The 16,273-nt window shown below is 44.4% G+C and overlaps 1 protein-coding gene across 6 annotated transcripts in view; it reads right to left on the bottom strand.

Annotated features, from left to right (window-relative positions):
• Positions 1 to 2,699: 2,699 nt before the first annotated feature.
• The window catches only part of FRMD4A (FERM domain containing 4A), a 410,751-nt gene continuing 397,177 nt past the window's right edge, over positions 2,700 to 16,273 (bottom strand). For 5 of the 6 annotated variants that reach the window (XM_030565719.1, XM_030565643.1, XM_030565594.1 and 2 more), the window contains exons 21-23: positions 15,312 to 16,171; positions 11,988 to 12,084; positions 2,700 to 4,934 (exon numbers count right to left, since the gene is read on the bottom strand). In XM_030565719.1, coding sequence (XP_030421579.1) covers positions 4,832 to 4,934; positions 11,988 to 12,084; positions 15,312 to 16,171 — 1,060 coding nt within the window. In that variant the 3' untranslated portion in view covers positions 2,700 to 4,831. Of the gene's footprint in view, positions 4,935 to 9,616; positions 9,689 to 11,987; positions 12,085 to 15,311; positions 16,172 to 16,273 lie in introns of all 6 variants that reach the window. The other variant, XM_030565892.1, reaches the window with a different exon arrangement.

Genomic DNA, 16,273 nt, shown 5'->3' with positions numbered 1-16,273 from the left:
TAAGGCTTCTTTATTGGTGCCTTAATATGTTTAATGGCACATGTGATGTCGTTCCTGGTGCAGCAGGTGTTTGTGGGGTGTGTGGGTGGCCATACGATTTCCTTAAGGAGAGCAGCTGCCAAGGGCATGGCCCACAGGACACTCATAAAGCTGAGACAGGTACTGCTACTTCTGCTGTTTTATTTAATATTTATACAGGGCCAGGGTTGTGTGTAGCACTTCACAGAAATGCACAGAGACGAGGTCTCTGCCTAGAGGATCTCACGATCATGTTAGATCTTGTCTAGGAGCTGGTGAAAATTGCTGGTACTTGTAGTGGTTGCTTGGCAATTTCCACACAGTACAGAGCCAGACAATCCCTAAACTGGGCCTACTCCCCTCTGCAAAGAGCATCCCATCAAGGGGGACTGCCTCTGAAAGGTTCTAAGTTGCAATGACTCAGCAGAACTCCCATCCACCCCCAGGCATAGGCAGTGCGGGTGTTTCTTCCAGGGACAATGGGTTTAACCCCAAATCAGAGTACGTTAACATGGGCATAAAAGGGTAACAGAAAACTCTACCAAGCTGGCATGCAGTCCAGCCCCTCTGCCCGGGGGTGAGGAGCCTCCCACAGGCCATCTCCTCTAACTCCCAAGCACCCAATTCATAGTCCTCCCCAAGAGTACCTGAAGGGAGGGAAACAGCTGAAGTTAACACCTCCTTCGTCTCTGGGAACCAGATAATGCTCCTGCACCACGGTAGAGGCCCCATTGCTTGATTATGTATTAAGAATGGAACATTGTTGCCACTAGGTCCTAGGTGATGTCATTAAAATGAGCAATGTAATTTCCCACCACCCAAGATAGCTCCACAGTGACACTTACGTTGTCCTTCCTTTTACAACAAGAGGTTGCAGATACTGGGCAAAACTACAAGCTGAGTTTTCCAATCGCTTTCCCATTAAAGGTCTCAGGATTGGCATATAAAATCACAGGTTACGTTAGAAAATCTCAGCCATTGGGTCTACAGGCTTCGGCTATGGCTGTAGCCGAATGATGAACAGACCCAAAGAGGAGAGTGTTGTTCAACCTTGTTTAATATCTCAAAGAGCCACTGCAACATTTCATTTTGAAAATGCTTTAATAAGGAAGTGTTGACAACACTGTTTTGCAAAATGTAAAGGTAACTATACAAATTCTTAATACAAAAAGAATAAATTAAAAGCAGATTTTTTTCAAAATTCTGCAACTTTTTCTACAACATACATATTTTCCCCCTGATTACAGGTGAACAGAATCCAGTAAAATCATTTTACATGCTCTAAAGTCAGTTTCAGAGAGACCTATTTTTTTTCTTTTTTAAACTAGAGAGTCCATTTTACACAACTTGTAATAAAACTATTGACATTAATATATATGTAAAACTTTACATCTAGTTAACTAAGCAGTAACTGGTCATCTGATAGCACCTGAATGGGGTTTGCTATGTCCAAAACTAAAACTAATACAGAGGGAAAACAAATTTGACCTTTTCAACACTCGACTGCATATAGTATTATTTAAAAATAAACCCTGCCTCACAATATGGCCTGGTGTATACACCATGCTTCTGGCTAAACCAAGGGACTTTCATACATAGAGACTAAGAATGCAACAGTGGTTGTATAGCCGAAAAGGGCCTTTATTAAAAAAGAAAAAGAAAAAGAGAGGCTGGTAAGTTGGTAGTCAAGTGCTCGTATATAACAGTTGTGTTTTACCCCTCCATGTTATACTTAACCATGTTAATCTAATTTGATTAACATTGTATGTACATTTGTGTATAATTGAATTGAGCTAAACAGTAAAACCTGTTTTACTTAATGTCTTTACTACCAGACTGGCTCACGCGTGCCTTGATTGCAAACCAGAAAAGCAGACCACAACGCAAAACCCAATCCACTTCTCAAAAGATTTTTCTCCCCTCGAGCCTGTTGGCAAAGCAGGCTCACCCAATTGTTTGCAATGTGACTTAGAACATCATGAACTTCAGGGCTGCCACCCCCTTGCCCTCTGCAAAACTGCAAGCCTGCTCTGATTCTGGAGCAATTCATTTTGATTAGCAATTTGTATTACAGTAGTGTCCAGAGGTCCAGAGTCCCTGTTGTGCTGCTGGGCTTGAATCTTTTTAAATAAAAGAGGCTACACAGAAAAAGTATTTACTAGGGAAATGAAAATATAGACAGTTGCTCAAAGCCCCTGAACTTCTTGGGCTAATTCCTGCCTGGTGATTAACCTGGGCCCTTTGTTTATAGTTAGACTTGAACGGATTATAGTTTAATCAGCAATGGCTATTCATCAATGATGTCTTCTCTCCATCCAAAAACAGAAGTGGGGCAGTAAGAACAATCCCTTCATTAGTCATTCATATTTAGAGCAAGGGAAAATTAAACACATGTGGTATATTGCATTTTTAGATGAACAGGTGCCCTTTCCTGTTTGTCAGATCTGCCTAGTGCTTAGTTAGCAAGATAGATGATCATTGTCAACTATGTTTTTTATTTCTACATATCTAATGATTCTTGACTTCCACAGACATTAGTTTGGAATGATTAGTACATAAGAACGACTGTACTGGGTCAGACCAAAGGTCCATCTAGCTCAGTATCCTGTCTTCCAACAGTGGCCAATGCCAGGTACTCCAGAGGGAATGAACAGAACAGGTAACCTCAAGTGATCCATCCCCTCTCGCCCATTCCCAGCTTTTGGCAAACAGAGGCTTTAGTGTTTTAAATTTAAATTTCCTGCCAGTGCAAAAATTTGCCAGCTCTGTGGAGAGGTGATTTTTATAACTAATGGCACAGAAGTCAGAGCTGAGTTCTATTTCTTCCTACATGCTCTTCGGCAAGTCAGATAACCGCCCCGGGCCTCACTTGCCCCCCAGCTACAGCTCCTACAGTGCCTCACAGGAGTATAGGGAGACTGCAGGGTAGCAGGTAAGTGCAGAATATTAAAACAAGTCAATACATGTATAAACAATATAGGAAAAAGCACAGTAACTGCTAACATTCATTTTTAAACACTCCCCCTACTCCTACTCTTTCCAAGCCTCCTCCAATCTGTGCTCTTGAAAGCTTCTGGTAAAAAAGTTTCCCAATGATATTATTACAAGAAAAAGGTGTGGCAGCCCTCAAGTTTAGTTTTCAATTTCCTGCCCTCCTTGTCTGGTAGACTAGCATTATTCTTTGAACACACAAACACGCACGCACGCAAGCACACTTGATTTCTTTAAACTAAAGCTAACCTCAGTTTCTGCTTTTCACAAAGTAAGCCCCTCCAGCCATTTCTTTAATTGCCTTTCCCATAGGAAATCGTCATCTGCATGCACAAATGGGGTGAGAACCCCACCCCATCTAGTGGCAATAAAAACAGCGTAGCATCGTAGCGAAGACGAGACGTGCCAGCTTCAACCCCTACCAAGCTTGTGCACTAGTTCAGTACAAAAGTGTCTTTGAGGCCTTTTGCAGTTTGATGGCTTGACATGTGTAAAGCATTGCTCCCAAGTACATGTAAACTTGCAGCTCCTGGTCACGACTCTCTCCTAGGCTTCCTTTTGGTATCCGTAGACAATGAGAGTCTGTGTCAAGTGCATCAAGGTTACTAATTAATTAGCTTTTATTCATTATGGTTCTTTCTTGCAATCTGAAAATTTGCCTAGTCTGCTGGTTCGTAGAGAACCCTACTGAACCCTTCCGCTTTATAACATCGTGGGGTCCCTTGGATACCAATAGTTTGGTGATGAGCCCTTTGCTACACTGGCACTTACCAAAAGCATAATAATTGGAACCGTTATGCTAATGTGGCTTGATCACGTCGATTAGCTCGTAATGTGCTTTCCTTTGATTTCATGTTAAACACTTTGTGCATAAATAAGATATCCTTTATTGGTTATTTCTATTCATAGAACGGCTTTTGGCAATTTTCACCTTAATTTATCATAAGCGTTACGAAAAACCTCAAACAAAAACTGCATGTATTGGTGGTTAGCCTGTGCCAGGCACAGATGCTAAAAGTAGCAGCACTTGCCTCTGCTTTAGATCATACGCTTGTAAACCTTTGTGTCTGTCCAGTTTAAACAGCAGCTTTTCAAGACTGATTTTACGATCCCAGCCCAGAGCTCTGGTGCGTCTTCATCCCGATGGGTTTTGGTGGTGGTTGTTTTATTTTTTGGAAGGGCTTAAAGTGAGGAAGGAAGTAAAAACAGTTTCCAAAGTGTAGACTGTCATCTCTGGAAATGGGCACACTTACAGAGATGCTGCCCGTGCTCTCGTCTCGTAGTCATTCTGTGATCTTGGCAGCACTGAACTGATTGCGATATTCTGGCACATTTCTGAAGCAAGAGGAGCTTTTCTTTACTCCAAATAAATACTTCAGGAGTAAGGAATATATTTCACAATTGCTGTTTCTTGCCCCCTTAACTAATGTTCTGTTGGCATCAGACTGCAAGTTGTAGAAATCTTACTATTTTCCCATGTAGACCTATAAGATTGTATTTATACCTTGAAAGGCTTTCAAAGAAAAAACCCCGCTGCCACCTGGCTGCTAACATAGTTATTCATACTGTCCGCACCCCCGGCCCTTTGGGCTATAGGAGTTGTATGTCAGTCCGTGGCAACCTGGTCTGAAACACTGCTATCCGTTGGTGGTTGCGGATGCAGCCTGGGGCTAGTATCTGTAATGACATCTTGAATCGCATTTCGAGAAAAGTGCTTAGCGTTGAAGCTGGTGCCGGGAGACAGTGCATCTGGGTAAGGCAAATGAGAGGCAGTGAGGTGATCTCAGAATGGCATTGATGTGATCGGATTGAGGTCAGGGGTTCACACTAGAGTCCCAGGCTTGGCTTTTTCCTGTCCATACCACTGGACATCTGCTAGTTCTGGATAGAGCGGAGAATCCAGGAAACAGCTATCATTGTAGCTCCTACAGAAGAAAGGAGACTGCCATTAGAATGAATGCTGACGCAAGAGTTCATGCAAAAATTCAACCACAGACACACCACGTAACAAGAACGGGAAAGGAAAGAAAATACGGCATGTTCATTGGCACTTTGGGTTGGTTCTCCAGACAATCATGGAGCTGGCAACTGGGGCCGATTCAGCAAGAAGGAGCCACCCAGTAGTCCTCTCCAGAACAGCTCACCTCTGCGGAAGCAATACTGGGTGAACAGTTCTCGCTCAGATCTCTCCATGCCAGCTTGGGTTAGGCTAATTTCTCTGGACAAAACTGAGTTCAAATGACATTTCCTGGCCCTTCCTCACAAAGGAATTCACAGAATTGTATATCTGTCTCATTGTCCCCATTCAGAGGTCAAGTGAAGCCTCTAGTCAGTAGCACCTGGTCTCATGGGCGCTTTTGATACGACTGATGGCTGAAAAGATGGGTGTCATGTCTAGTGCAAAAGTACATGCACCAATACTTGTTTCTACATGCATTCATCCCTAAATGAGATGGTGGATGAGTGGCTAGAGGAAGAACCCTCTCTACCAGAGCATGAAGTGTGGGTATATTTGTTCAGCCGTATATACGCATGCAACTTTATATGTGCTCTGGTTCTCTCTCACATTCTAGCAGCAGCCACTGACTTCTCATCCCTCATAAATAGAAGGGTTTTCCCTTGGAGTGATTCTCTGTAGGGTGCTTTTCTCCCCTCTGCCTAGGGGCCAGAGTTGGAGGACTGTGTGCTTGGCCACTGAGATGGGGGAATAAAACCTTACTTCTTTTAAGTAACTGACTTGAAGGGGAGTGGAAGGACCTGTGCTGTCATCTCAGCACCTCTCAAGCATAGCTAGCGAAATGTGAAAACCTTTGTCAGGGCTGAATCTCTGACTAGGACAAGTGGACCTTGGAAATCATTTGAACAGGACAGGCCAGGAAACTAGTGACCAGACCTCCTGATGGCTTTTTTCCATCAGTGACGTCATGAACAAGAGACTCATGCTAGCATGTAGGATTAAAGACATTAACGTTGTTGTGTGATGACAATGGCTTTTTGGTGACTGAAGGAGGTTCTGATGAAGCATGATGCTGTGGCATCTTGGTGTTGTGATGTTACACAGTTGATGGATGACGCATCACAACATGCTGACATAATGCCACCACCACCTCACAATGTAAAGGTCTCATGGTGACACACAGGGGTTGCCCTGTCACACTGACTTTCAAAAGCTTCATAGTGTGTTTCTGTTCAGTTAGTGAATACTTTATATTTGGGGCATGTCTACAGCGGACAAAGAAACTGTTGCTGGTGTACTGATGGCATAAATAGTTCATTGCCTTGCTAAGTCCCCTGTTGCCCATTCCCAGCTTCTGGCAAAGAGAGGCTAGGGACACCATCCCTGCCCGTCCTGGCTAATAGCCATTGTTGGACCTAGGAATTAATAATAAGAATTTTGGATATACGTTGGGGGCGCATCAGTTGGAAGCGACGGAGGAGGAGAAGGACCTTGAGGTACTGGTTGATAGCAGGATGACTATGAGTCGCCAATGTGATACGGCTGTTAAAAAAGCAAATGCGATTTTGGGATGCATCAGGCGGGGTATTTCCTGCAAGGATAAGGAGGTGTTAGTACCGTTATATAAGGCATTGGTGAGACCCCATCTGGAATACTGTGTGCAGTTCTGGTGTCCCATGTTCAAGAAGGATGAATTCAAACTGGAACAGGTTCAGAGACGGGCTACAAGGATGATCCGAGGAATGGAAAAACTGCCTTATGAAAGGAGACTCAAAGAGCTTGGTTTGTTTAGCCTGGCCAAAAGAAGGCTGCGGGGGGATATGCTTGCTCTATATAAATATATCAGGGGGGTTAACGTTAGGGAGGGAGAGGAATTATTTAAGTTTAGTACTAATGTAGGCACGAGGACGAATGGGTATAAATTGGATATTAGGAAGTTTAGACTTGAAATTAGACGAAGGTTTCTAACCATTAGGGGAGTGAAGTTCTGGAACAGCCTTCCGAGGGAAGTAGTAGGGGCAAAAGACTTTTCTGGCTTTAAGACAAGGCTTGATAAGTATATGGAGGGGATATTATGATAGGATCATTAATTTGGGCAATTGATCTTGGATTACCACCAGATAGGTCTGCTCAATGGTCTGCGGGGAGATGTTGGATGGGACGGGAACTGAGTTACTGCAGAGAATTCCTTCTTGGGTGCTGGCTGGTGAGTCTTGCCCACATGCTCAGGGTTTAGCTATCGCCATATTTGGGGTCGGGAAGGAATTTTCCTCCAGGGCGGATTGGCAGGGGCCCTGGAGGTTTTTCGCCTTCCCCTGCAGCGTGGGGCACGGGTCGCTTGCTGGTGGATTCTCTGCAGCTTGAGGTCTTCAAACCAATTTTGAGGATTTCAATAACTCGGTCCTGGGTTAGGGGTTGTTATAAAATTGGATGGGTGGGGTTCTGTGGCCTGCCTTGTGCAGGAGGTCAGACTAGATGATCATATTGGTCCCTTCTGACCTATGAGTCTATGAGTCTATGAACTTACCTAGTTCTTTTTTGAACCCTGTTAGTCTTGGCCTTCACAACACCCTCTGGCAAAGAGTTCCACAGGTTGACACTGCATTGTGTGAAGAAATACTTCCTTTTGTTTGTTTTAAACCTGCTGCCTATTAATTTCATTTGGTAACCCCTAGTTCTTGTGTTATGAAAAGGAGTAAATAACCCTTCCTTATTTACTTTCTCCACACCGTCATGATTTTATAGATCTCTATCAAATCCCCCTGAGTCATCTTTTTTCCAAGCCGAAAAGTCCCAGTTTTATTAATCTCTCCTCATATGGAAGCTGTTCCAAACCCCTAAACATTTTTGCTGCCCTTTTCTGAACCTTTTCCAAATCCAATATATCTTTTTTGAGATCGGATAACCACATCTGCACACAGTATTCAAAATGTGGGCGTACCATGGATTTATATAGAGGCAATATATTTTCTGTCTTATTATCTATACTTTTCTTAATGATTCCCAACATTCTGTCAGCTTTTTTGACTGCCACTGCACATTGAGTGGATATTTTCTGAGAACTGTCCACAATGACTCCAAGATCTCTTTCTTCAGTGGTAATTTAGACCACATGATTTTATATTTTTATAGTTGGGATTATGTTTTCCAATGTGCATTACTTTGCATTTATCAACACTGAATTTCATCTTGTCATTTTGCTGCCCATTTACCCAGTTTTGAGAGATCCTTTTGTAGTGCTTCGCAGTCTGCCTGGGTCTTAACTATCTTTAGTAGTTTTGTATCATCTTCAAATTTTGCCACCTCACTGTTTACCTCCTTTTCAAGATAATTTATGACAATGTTGAACAGTACTGGTCCCAGTACAGACCCCTGGGGGCACCACTATTTATTTCTCTGCATTCTGAAAACTGACCATTTATGCCTACCCTTTGTTTCCTATCTTTTAATGGTTAACCAGTCCATGAGAGCTTATCCCATGACAACTTACTTCGTTTAAGAGCCTTTGGTGAGGGACCTTGTCAAAGGCTTTCTGAAAATCTAAGTACACTGTATCCACTGGATTCCCCCTGTCCACATGCCTATGGACCCCCTCAAAGAATTCTAGTAGATTGGTGTGGCATGATTTCCCTTTACAAAAACCATGGTGACTCTTCCCCAACAAATCACGTTGGCCTATGTGTCTGATAATTCGGTTCTTTACTATAGTTTCAACCAGTTTGCCTGGCACTGAAGTTAGGCTTACAGGCCTGTAATTGCCGGGATCACCTCTGGAGCCTTTTTTAAAAATTGGTGTCACATTAGCTATCCTCCAATCATCTGGTACAGAGGCTGATTTAAATGATAGGTTACATACCACAGTTAGTAGTTCTGCAATTTCACATTTCATAAAATATCAGGATTGGAAGGGACCTCATCTAGTCCAACCACCTGCTCAAAGCAGGACTAATCCCCAGACAGATTTTTGCCCAGATCCCTATAATGCCCCTTCAAGGATTGAACTCACAACCCTGGGTTTAGTAGGCCAATGCTCAAACCGCTGGCCTGAATACCATCTGGTTCTCATGACTTATTCCTGTTTAATTTATCTGTTTGTTCTAAAACCTTTTAGATTTTATCTTCATAGCACTCCTGTGAGCTAGGGCAGAATTATCCCAATTTTATGTATGAGGAATGGAAGCACAGGGCAGATTACAATGACTGGCCTAAGACTGCATAGGAAGCCTGTGGCTGAGACAGGAATTGAACCCAGGTCGCCTGAGACTTAAGCCACCCTTCATCTCCACAGAAACATCCCCCAGTACTTTGTCCAGACTGCTCTGAAATGACTCAAGCAAAGGGGTTTCCCTTGCTACCCTTGGCTAGCTGTGCTTATCCACTTGCATTCCCATCCCAGCTGGCATGAAGCCTTCCTTCATAGGGGAAAACTAAGAGCTACAGTCTTGCTGAAAGGGCCACCCACAGATGCCGAGGCTTGCAAATGCTTCCAACGTGCTCTTCCAGGAGCTGAGCAAAGCCTTGCTGTCACTATCCAAACGCCCACACAACCCAAACGTCCGCTCCTTATGGATACTGGGATGTCAAAAATCATTTGCAGAGCACACATTACAGGGAAGAAGGATGAAAGAACAAAACATTCCCTTACTATACCTCTATTCATCAGTACTTTGGTGAGTTGGAGACTGAGACTCATCCATAGTGGGTGAGTTGTCTGTTGCTTCTCTGAACAAAGGAGAGCGCCAAGGGAGGAAACAGTAAAGAGGAAATGTTAAAGAAAAGAAGTGACACACATTGTTAAGAGCTTATTAATACAGTGGGAAAACAAGTAGATGAGTCGCCTTAAGACAAAAGAGTTAGTGACATAAGAAGACATGTCAGGCAGAATTTCAAACCTTTGATTCATGCTGGGAAATATCAAAGTGTGTTGCTGTGATGACCAAGTCTGCATTCTGCACCTGGTAACAAATTTTAAATTTTGTTTTCCTAATGGTTTTGTCATTTTACTCAGGCATGAAACCAATAATGGATTAATCTGTTTGATTCCTTTTTGCATAGGATGTTGGTCCAGATCCTCAGACTATGTAAATCTCCATAGCTCCGTTTTCACCAGCTGAGGATCTGGCCTGTTTTTTTTTTGCGTGAAACTGGGAGGAGAAGTTCTGGTGCATAGAAGATGGAGAGAAAAACTAGGGGACTTTTCAACTGGTTTCAGATCAGATTACCTGTATTCAGGATAGGGATGTGCTGAGGAAGATGATTACAATCGGGGCTGAGGCAGAATCAAGGCTACGGCTTGGGCTCAGATCCATACCTTGAATGGGGCAAATCTCAGCTGTTCATTTCTGCCATTTTGGAGTCTTGCAATACTTTGGCTGCCTCTGAACTGGAACCAATAAAAACACTCACTCCAGTTTTGGACTGGTCCCAAACCTACAACTGTTAGTATGGGTTTGGGGGCCAAGAATTTGAATTAGAGCATGCTGAAATGCAGACAAACTTGTTTAAGGATCTGAGGTTCAGTTTTTATCCCCCATCTTTGTTTTAAAGCTCAATTTTCTCTTACTCAATGTCTTCTGGGTTATTGTTGCCATAAAACCAAACGGCAGGTGTGGACATCTTTGTTTATACTAGCGACAAAGAGTCCTGTGGCACCTTATAAACTAACATAAGTACTGGAGCATAAGTTTTTGTGGGTGAATACCCACTTCGTTAGACGCATGTGGTGGAAATTTCCAGAGGCAGGTATAATTCTTGCCTGCATATTTATACCTGCCCCTGGAAATTTCCACCACATGCGTTTGATGAAGTGGGTATTCACCAATGAAAGCTTATGCTCCAGTACTTCTGTTAGTCTATATGATGCCACAGGACTCTTTGTTGCTTTTTACAGATCCAGACTAACATGGCTACCTCTCTGATACTTTGTTTATACTGGAGCATCTACAAGCATAGTGACTGTTGATTAAAAAAAAATGTTTTTTACTCTTGTAAAATCAAATATTTGGGTACAAGAGAGTGATACTGAGGTAGACTAGAGTAAGAAATTCAAGACCCACCAGTATTTTTCCTCTGCAATGACCGTGGAATAAGCCCACCACATCTTAGTTCACTGCTCCTAGAGGACCATTACAAATGGCTCAAGGTCTCTGCAACCCTAGGGCAGCAGTTCTCAAACTGTGTTCCCTGAAGCCTCTCCTGGTGGCTTAACAGAACACAACATTCTGAGAATCAAGCACTGGGATATGGGTGCTGTGTAGATCCAGGAAAGGGCCCGTTTCACCTAGCTTACAACGTTGGCAGCAGAACGAAAACTCTGGAGAATCAGTGCCCTTGGGGAAGCTTCTTTTCTGATCCTTGAAACATGTGCCTCTGAGCAACCTTTCGGATGTGGTGCAAGAGGTACCATAGACTAGCGTCTCACGTTTATACTGCAAGATTCCATTGAGGCCTGAGAGAACTTGGACAACCACAATGGCATTCACAAAGAAAATTCAACGTTAGTGCTCCAAACAGCATGGGGAACACAGGTGGTGTCTACACAGCTTTTGCTGACATTCTCCCACCACTGCTCGGACGCTGGTGCTAGCACTGGTAGCAGATTGTATGCGAATGACAGACTGATGCAAATGTTGAGTCTAAATTAGGGGTTTCCCCATTGCAAGAACTGCACTAATGCTAGACCAATGGTGAGCAAATATCTGAAAATGTTCTGACTAGATTAGGCCACTGAATACCTGAGAGTGTTCCTGTGCCCAGACCTATCCTCTTTCACCAGTGTCTTCTCCTTGCACTGTATAGCAAGGCACCGTACTAGAACTTGTTTTCCGCTTCAAGTGCCTAAACGATTGCGATCATCTACCTAAAGATGAAATCAAATCTACATTTCATACTTTAAGGCAACTCTGGCATGCTGAAGCCTAGAACCTGCTTCAGCATCCAGGACGGTGGTTTTGGAGTGGTTAGAGAAAACTGTGGAAGACCAAGGAATACTAATCCTCTGACTCTGCCTCCCGAGACTCACCCAGTCTGCCATGCTACGATGTGGTGGGGACTGCTTGGTGGTGTAGCTGCTAGTTCACTAGATGGTGTTGAACTCCTCTGGCTGTGAGGTAAGGCAGCTAAAAGTGAGGGAAAAAATAACCAGTTAGACAAGGAGAACAGGGTTAAGGAATTCCAGCACTGTCAGCTCATCAGAGAAGAAACGGCAACAACCCAGGAGTTGGAACATCCCATTTGGCACGTACTCTCTGAGCAGCACAGCTGCTATGCGAATGGCCAGCCAGCAGACTCCTGACTGCGTCTGCTGCACGCACACATGCCTGGCTCTGTGTTCAGATGCACGGGGAACATTTTATCCCATCCAGCCCCCGACTGTGTGTGATTATGTGGGCTGAAGATCCTTCCTCATCTACCAAACTCCCTGCAACCAAGAGTGGGAAATACCCAGTCTCTCAAAACATGAAAACAAATCAATGTTTTATTGCCATTTGAACCCACAGCACTCTTATGCCATAGCAGTGGCTGGGCACCTGTCTCTCCACATGAGCCAAAATGAAGGAGCAAAGCCAGCCTTGCATCTTTGTTGTCTCATTTTAAAGGCTTCACAGGCAGCTCAGGGACCATAGGAGGAGTGAGTTCTATGCTAGTAGCCGTCAGGCTGCTAGCTGGGAGCTTCCAGGCATATATACCACTTGCTGAACAAAGAACAACTCCACAGATTTCAACGCTCAAAGAGGTTTTTGGCCATGCAGTAGTAGTAAGATTCATTTAAATGTGGCTACCGTGAACTTATCAGCATGAGACAAAAGTGGGCTGATCTTTGTTAATTTTATGTTAATGACAGCATTTACAAAAATGAGACAAACACAGTAATGTAGCAGTAGCGGTTTTACAAGACATTTCTGCTTTAAGGATCTATCTGAGAAACCCCTCTTTTGGTCATTCTATCCCAATGCACAGATCCCTGGAACAGTGACCTCTTCAAATCTGAGATGCTCAGGAGCATAGTCATCTTTGAAGGACACTGTGGGTCCGATAGACATTTTAGAGCCATGGCTGATCCGTCAAATGATTGATGCTTCCAACTAACACTCTCCCACAAGCTGTTAAATTCCTTACCTGCGGTTAAATAACACTCAAAAAGAAGACAGATGCAAAGTCTAATCTGTTCCTTACAAGTGAAGGCCCCATGGGCCACTACTATCCCATCATCACAATGGGGACTGGCTTTTAGAACATGACTAGGTCCATACTGGCATGGTAAATGAAAATGATCTACAGCTGGGGCAACTAACAAAGAGACAAGATTTTTGGTTTCACTACAGACGCCCCCCAGGTTATGCACACCTGGTTTGCACTTATGGAAAAAGGTTTTGTTGTTTTTTTTTTGCGTAATGGTCGAGTATACGTTTCCGACTTACACAAAATTAGTGTTATGCAAGGTGTTCTGGAACAGAATGCTTGCATAAGTTGGGGAGCGTCTGTACTAGCATTTTCTTTCTTAGGCCTGGTCTACACTGGGGGGGGCGGGAATTGATCTAAGATACTCAACTTCAGCTACGAGAATAGCGTAGCTGAAGTTGACGTATCTTAGATCAGCTTAGATTGACTTACTTCGCATCCTCGCGGTGTGGGATCGACGGCCACTGCTCCCCCGTCGACTCCGCTTCCGCCTCTCGCCCTGGTGGAGTTCCGGAGTCGACGGGGAGCACGTTCGGGGATTGATGTATCGCGTCTAGATGAGACGCGATACATTGATCCCTGATAGATCGATCACTACCCGCTGGATCAGCGGGTAGTGTAGACATACTCTTAGATGCCCCAACTATATGAAATGATAGGATTTCCAAAATGAGCCTCTACAGCTCAGGAGAATAAGCATGTTAATTAAATTTTAGGTACTTCCTGCTTCTGTTTGGAATAGAAATGCCAAAAGGTCCCTGAACTTCCCGTCAAAAAAGGGATAAAAGAAAGTTTGCAGAGCAAAGAGGACTGGGGTGGTTCAGGTGAGTGGTAATGTACTGTAAAGCCTTTCACCATTAAATCTTCGGCTCAGACAAATCCAGTCTAGGGTCTCTGGTGAATGAACATTCTCAGCTGATGGCTGTTCAGTAGTCCCTGTGGCTCAGTTCAGCTCTCAATAGGTACATAGCAACATTTTACAAGCATCACCACTATCAATTGGCATCCTGGCTGGCAATCTCAACAGAGGCTCCCAGGGCAGAGCAGGCCTCAGAAATGGGATCTTTAGAGGAGTCCTCAGGGCAAGGTTGAGGCACATGGGTAGGAGTGAAATGAGGGAAGCTTGTCAAGATGCTGCCCAGGCTGTAGCAGTTCTGTCAATAGAAGCTGTCAATCAATCAGCCTTCACTCCCTCACTCTCACGGGGGTTAGATTCAGGTTTTTTGGCAAAGCCTCAGGTTAGTTTAGCTTGCCCTGCCTTATTCAAGACAGAGACTGATGGCAAATAGGTATTGAATCTTAAACTAGTTCATCTCATTTCAGGGAAATGTAGCACAATCTCTGCAATTTATGAACTGCTGCAAGGTCCTGCTATTATTTAATATGAAAATTAGGGGAAAGGCCAGAGGCCCAAACAGGATGGGGCACCACTGTGTTAAGTTCTGTACAAAGATATGGCCCTACTTTATAGAGCTTACAAGATTACAAGCAAGCACCTCTAGTAGTTGTACTGAAGGTATTGTATGAATCGAGGATCTCAGCCTTCAACCACTCCCCAAGTCTTTTTTAGTGTGGCCACTTGCTCTTTATTTTAAGGAACTTTGCTTTTTTTTGTCATATCAGATAGTCTTATGTTCCTAATGGAACAATGATTAAATGCCTTATTCTTCTATGTATTTATTGGGAAAAATCAACTTCTCTTGAGTTTTGCTACGTTCTTCCTCATTGCTCACTTTAACGGACCCTGCCCACAGCGATAAACCTAACGTGATACTTAGGATCAGCCCCCACAAATGGGCTTTTTCACTGTTACCACTCTAAAGGCCTGATCCAAGCCTACTGAAGTCAATGGAAACATTCCCATAGATTTCTGGAGGCTTTGGCTCAGGCTCTGGGGATCTTTCTCCTAGCTCTCTGAAGAAGTCATTCATGATGGATGAGCTCTAGGGGACAAACCCTCAGCTGATGACACTCTCCGATAAAGTAAGTTCACTCAGCGCTAATCCCATCATCCTACATGCCTATGCTTTGGATTGTGCTATGTTCACAAAAGGACAGGGGACACAGGCTGGTCTGGTCTCATTCATAAATTACCAAAGCGCAATGCAGGCATTAGACAGCTAAGAACAAACTTGGATCTGCTTCCCCTGGGGCCGGCTCTCACCTGATGTTGCTTTACACATTTGAGGCATCCTCGTTACCCTGCTGTGTGCCACAAAGGTGCTTTGAGAAGATGTGCTGTATTGGGAGCTGCTGTCCGAGGAGGTGGAGCTCGTGTGCGACAGGCGGCTGTGCTCCTTGTGGGAGGCTGTGGACCGCTGGTACCACAGCCGGAGTTCATCTGACACTGCGGTCCTGCTTGAGCCCTTCTCATGGCCTTCTCTGCCCAGAGATGGAGTCCTTATGATCTGAGAACGGGAGGGGGTCAGTCTGATTGAGTCCACTTCGTCCCCATGCCAGTTCTCTTTAAACATCCCCCCTGCCGTGTAGGAGTTGGAGGTTTTAAATTGTGCTTTCACGCTGTAGTGTCCCTCCTGGTCATTCTCCAGGCTGCGCACCACCACGGGCGTGGAGCTGCCTTCGATGTACAGGGGGTACTCTTTGATCCTGTACTGAGAGGAAGGCTGGCTCTGGCTGTGCAGATAGACCCCCGGGTGCCCGGTTCCGTTCCTTGCTGCCAGGTTGGGCATGCTCCCTGAATTAGAAGAGACCAGGTTTCCCGCAGATTTGTGCCTTTGCCTCTGCCGCTCTCTGGCTTTTGAGGGAGAATCCTCGGCCAGGGTGGAGTAGTTGGGGTTCATCTGAGCAGGGTAGTAGTGCTCAGAGCTGGAATGGCTGGTGCACGAAGAGCAGTCGTCCATGGGGTCAGAGCCATTACTGCTACGAGTCCTTGGGGTGTAGAAATCGGGGCTCCCCGTCTCATTCTCTGACCCAAGGAGCTTGCCTTGTGACTCTAAGCTGGAGCTTCTGTGTCTAAAGTGCTGAGCTAAGCTGTGCAGTCTGGTTGGGCTGATGTCTACTGACCTGCAGGTGTCAGGAAGACAGGTTTTGAGTCTGCTTGGTTAACAAAACACGTGGGGTCTTTTTCTAGCATTTAAAGCCAAAACAGCATCCGCCAATCAGTGC

The sequence above is a fragment of the Gopherus evgoodei genome, chromosome 1 (genome assembly GCF_007399415.2).
Source record: "Gopherus evgoodei ecotype Sinaloan lineage chromosome 1, rGopEvg1_v1.p, whole genome shotgun sequence".
NCBI classification, from domain to species: Eukaryota; Metazoa; Chordata; order Testudines; family Testudinidae; genus Gopherus; species Gopherus evgoodei.
The sequence above is the reverse complement of the archived record's forward strand: the minus strand, read 5'-3'. Positions and strand labels throughout refer to the sequence as shown.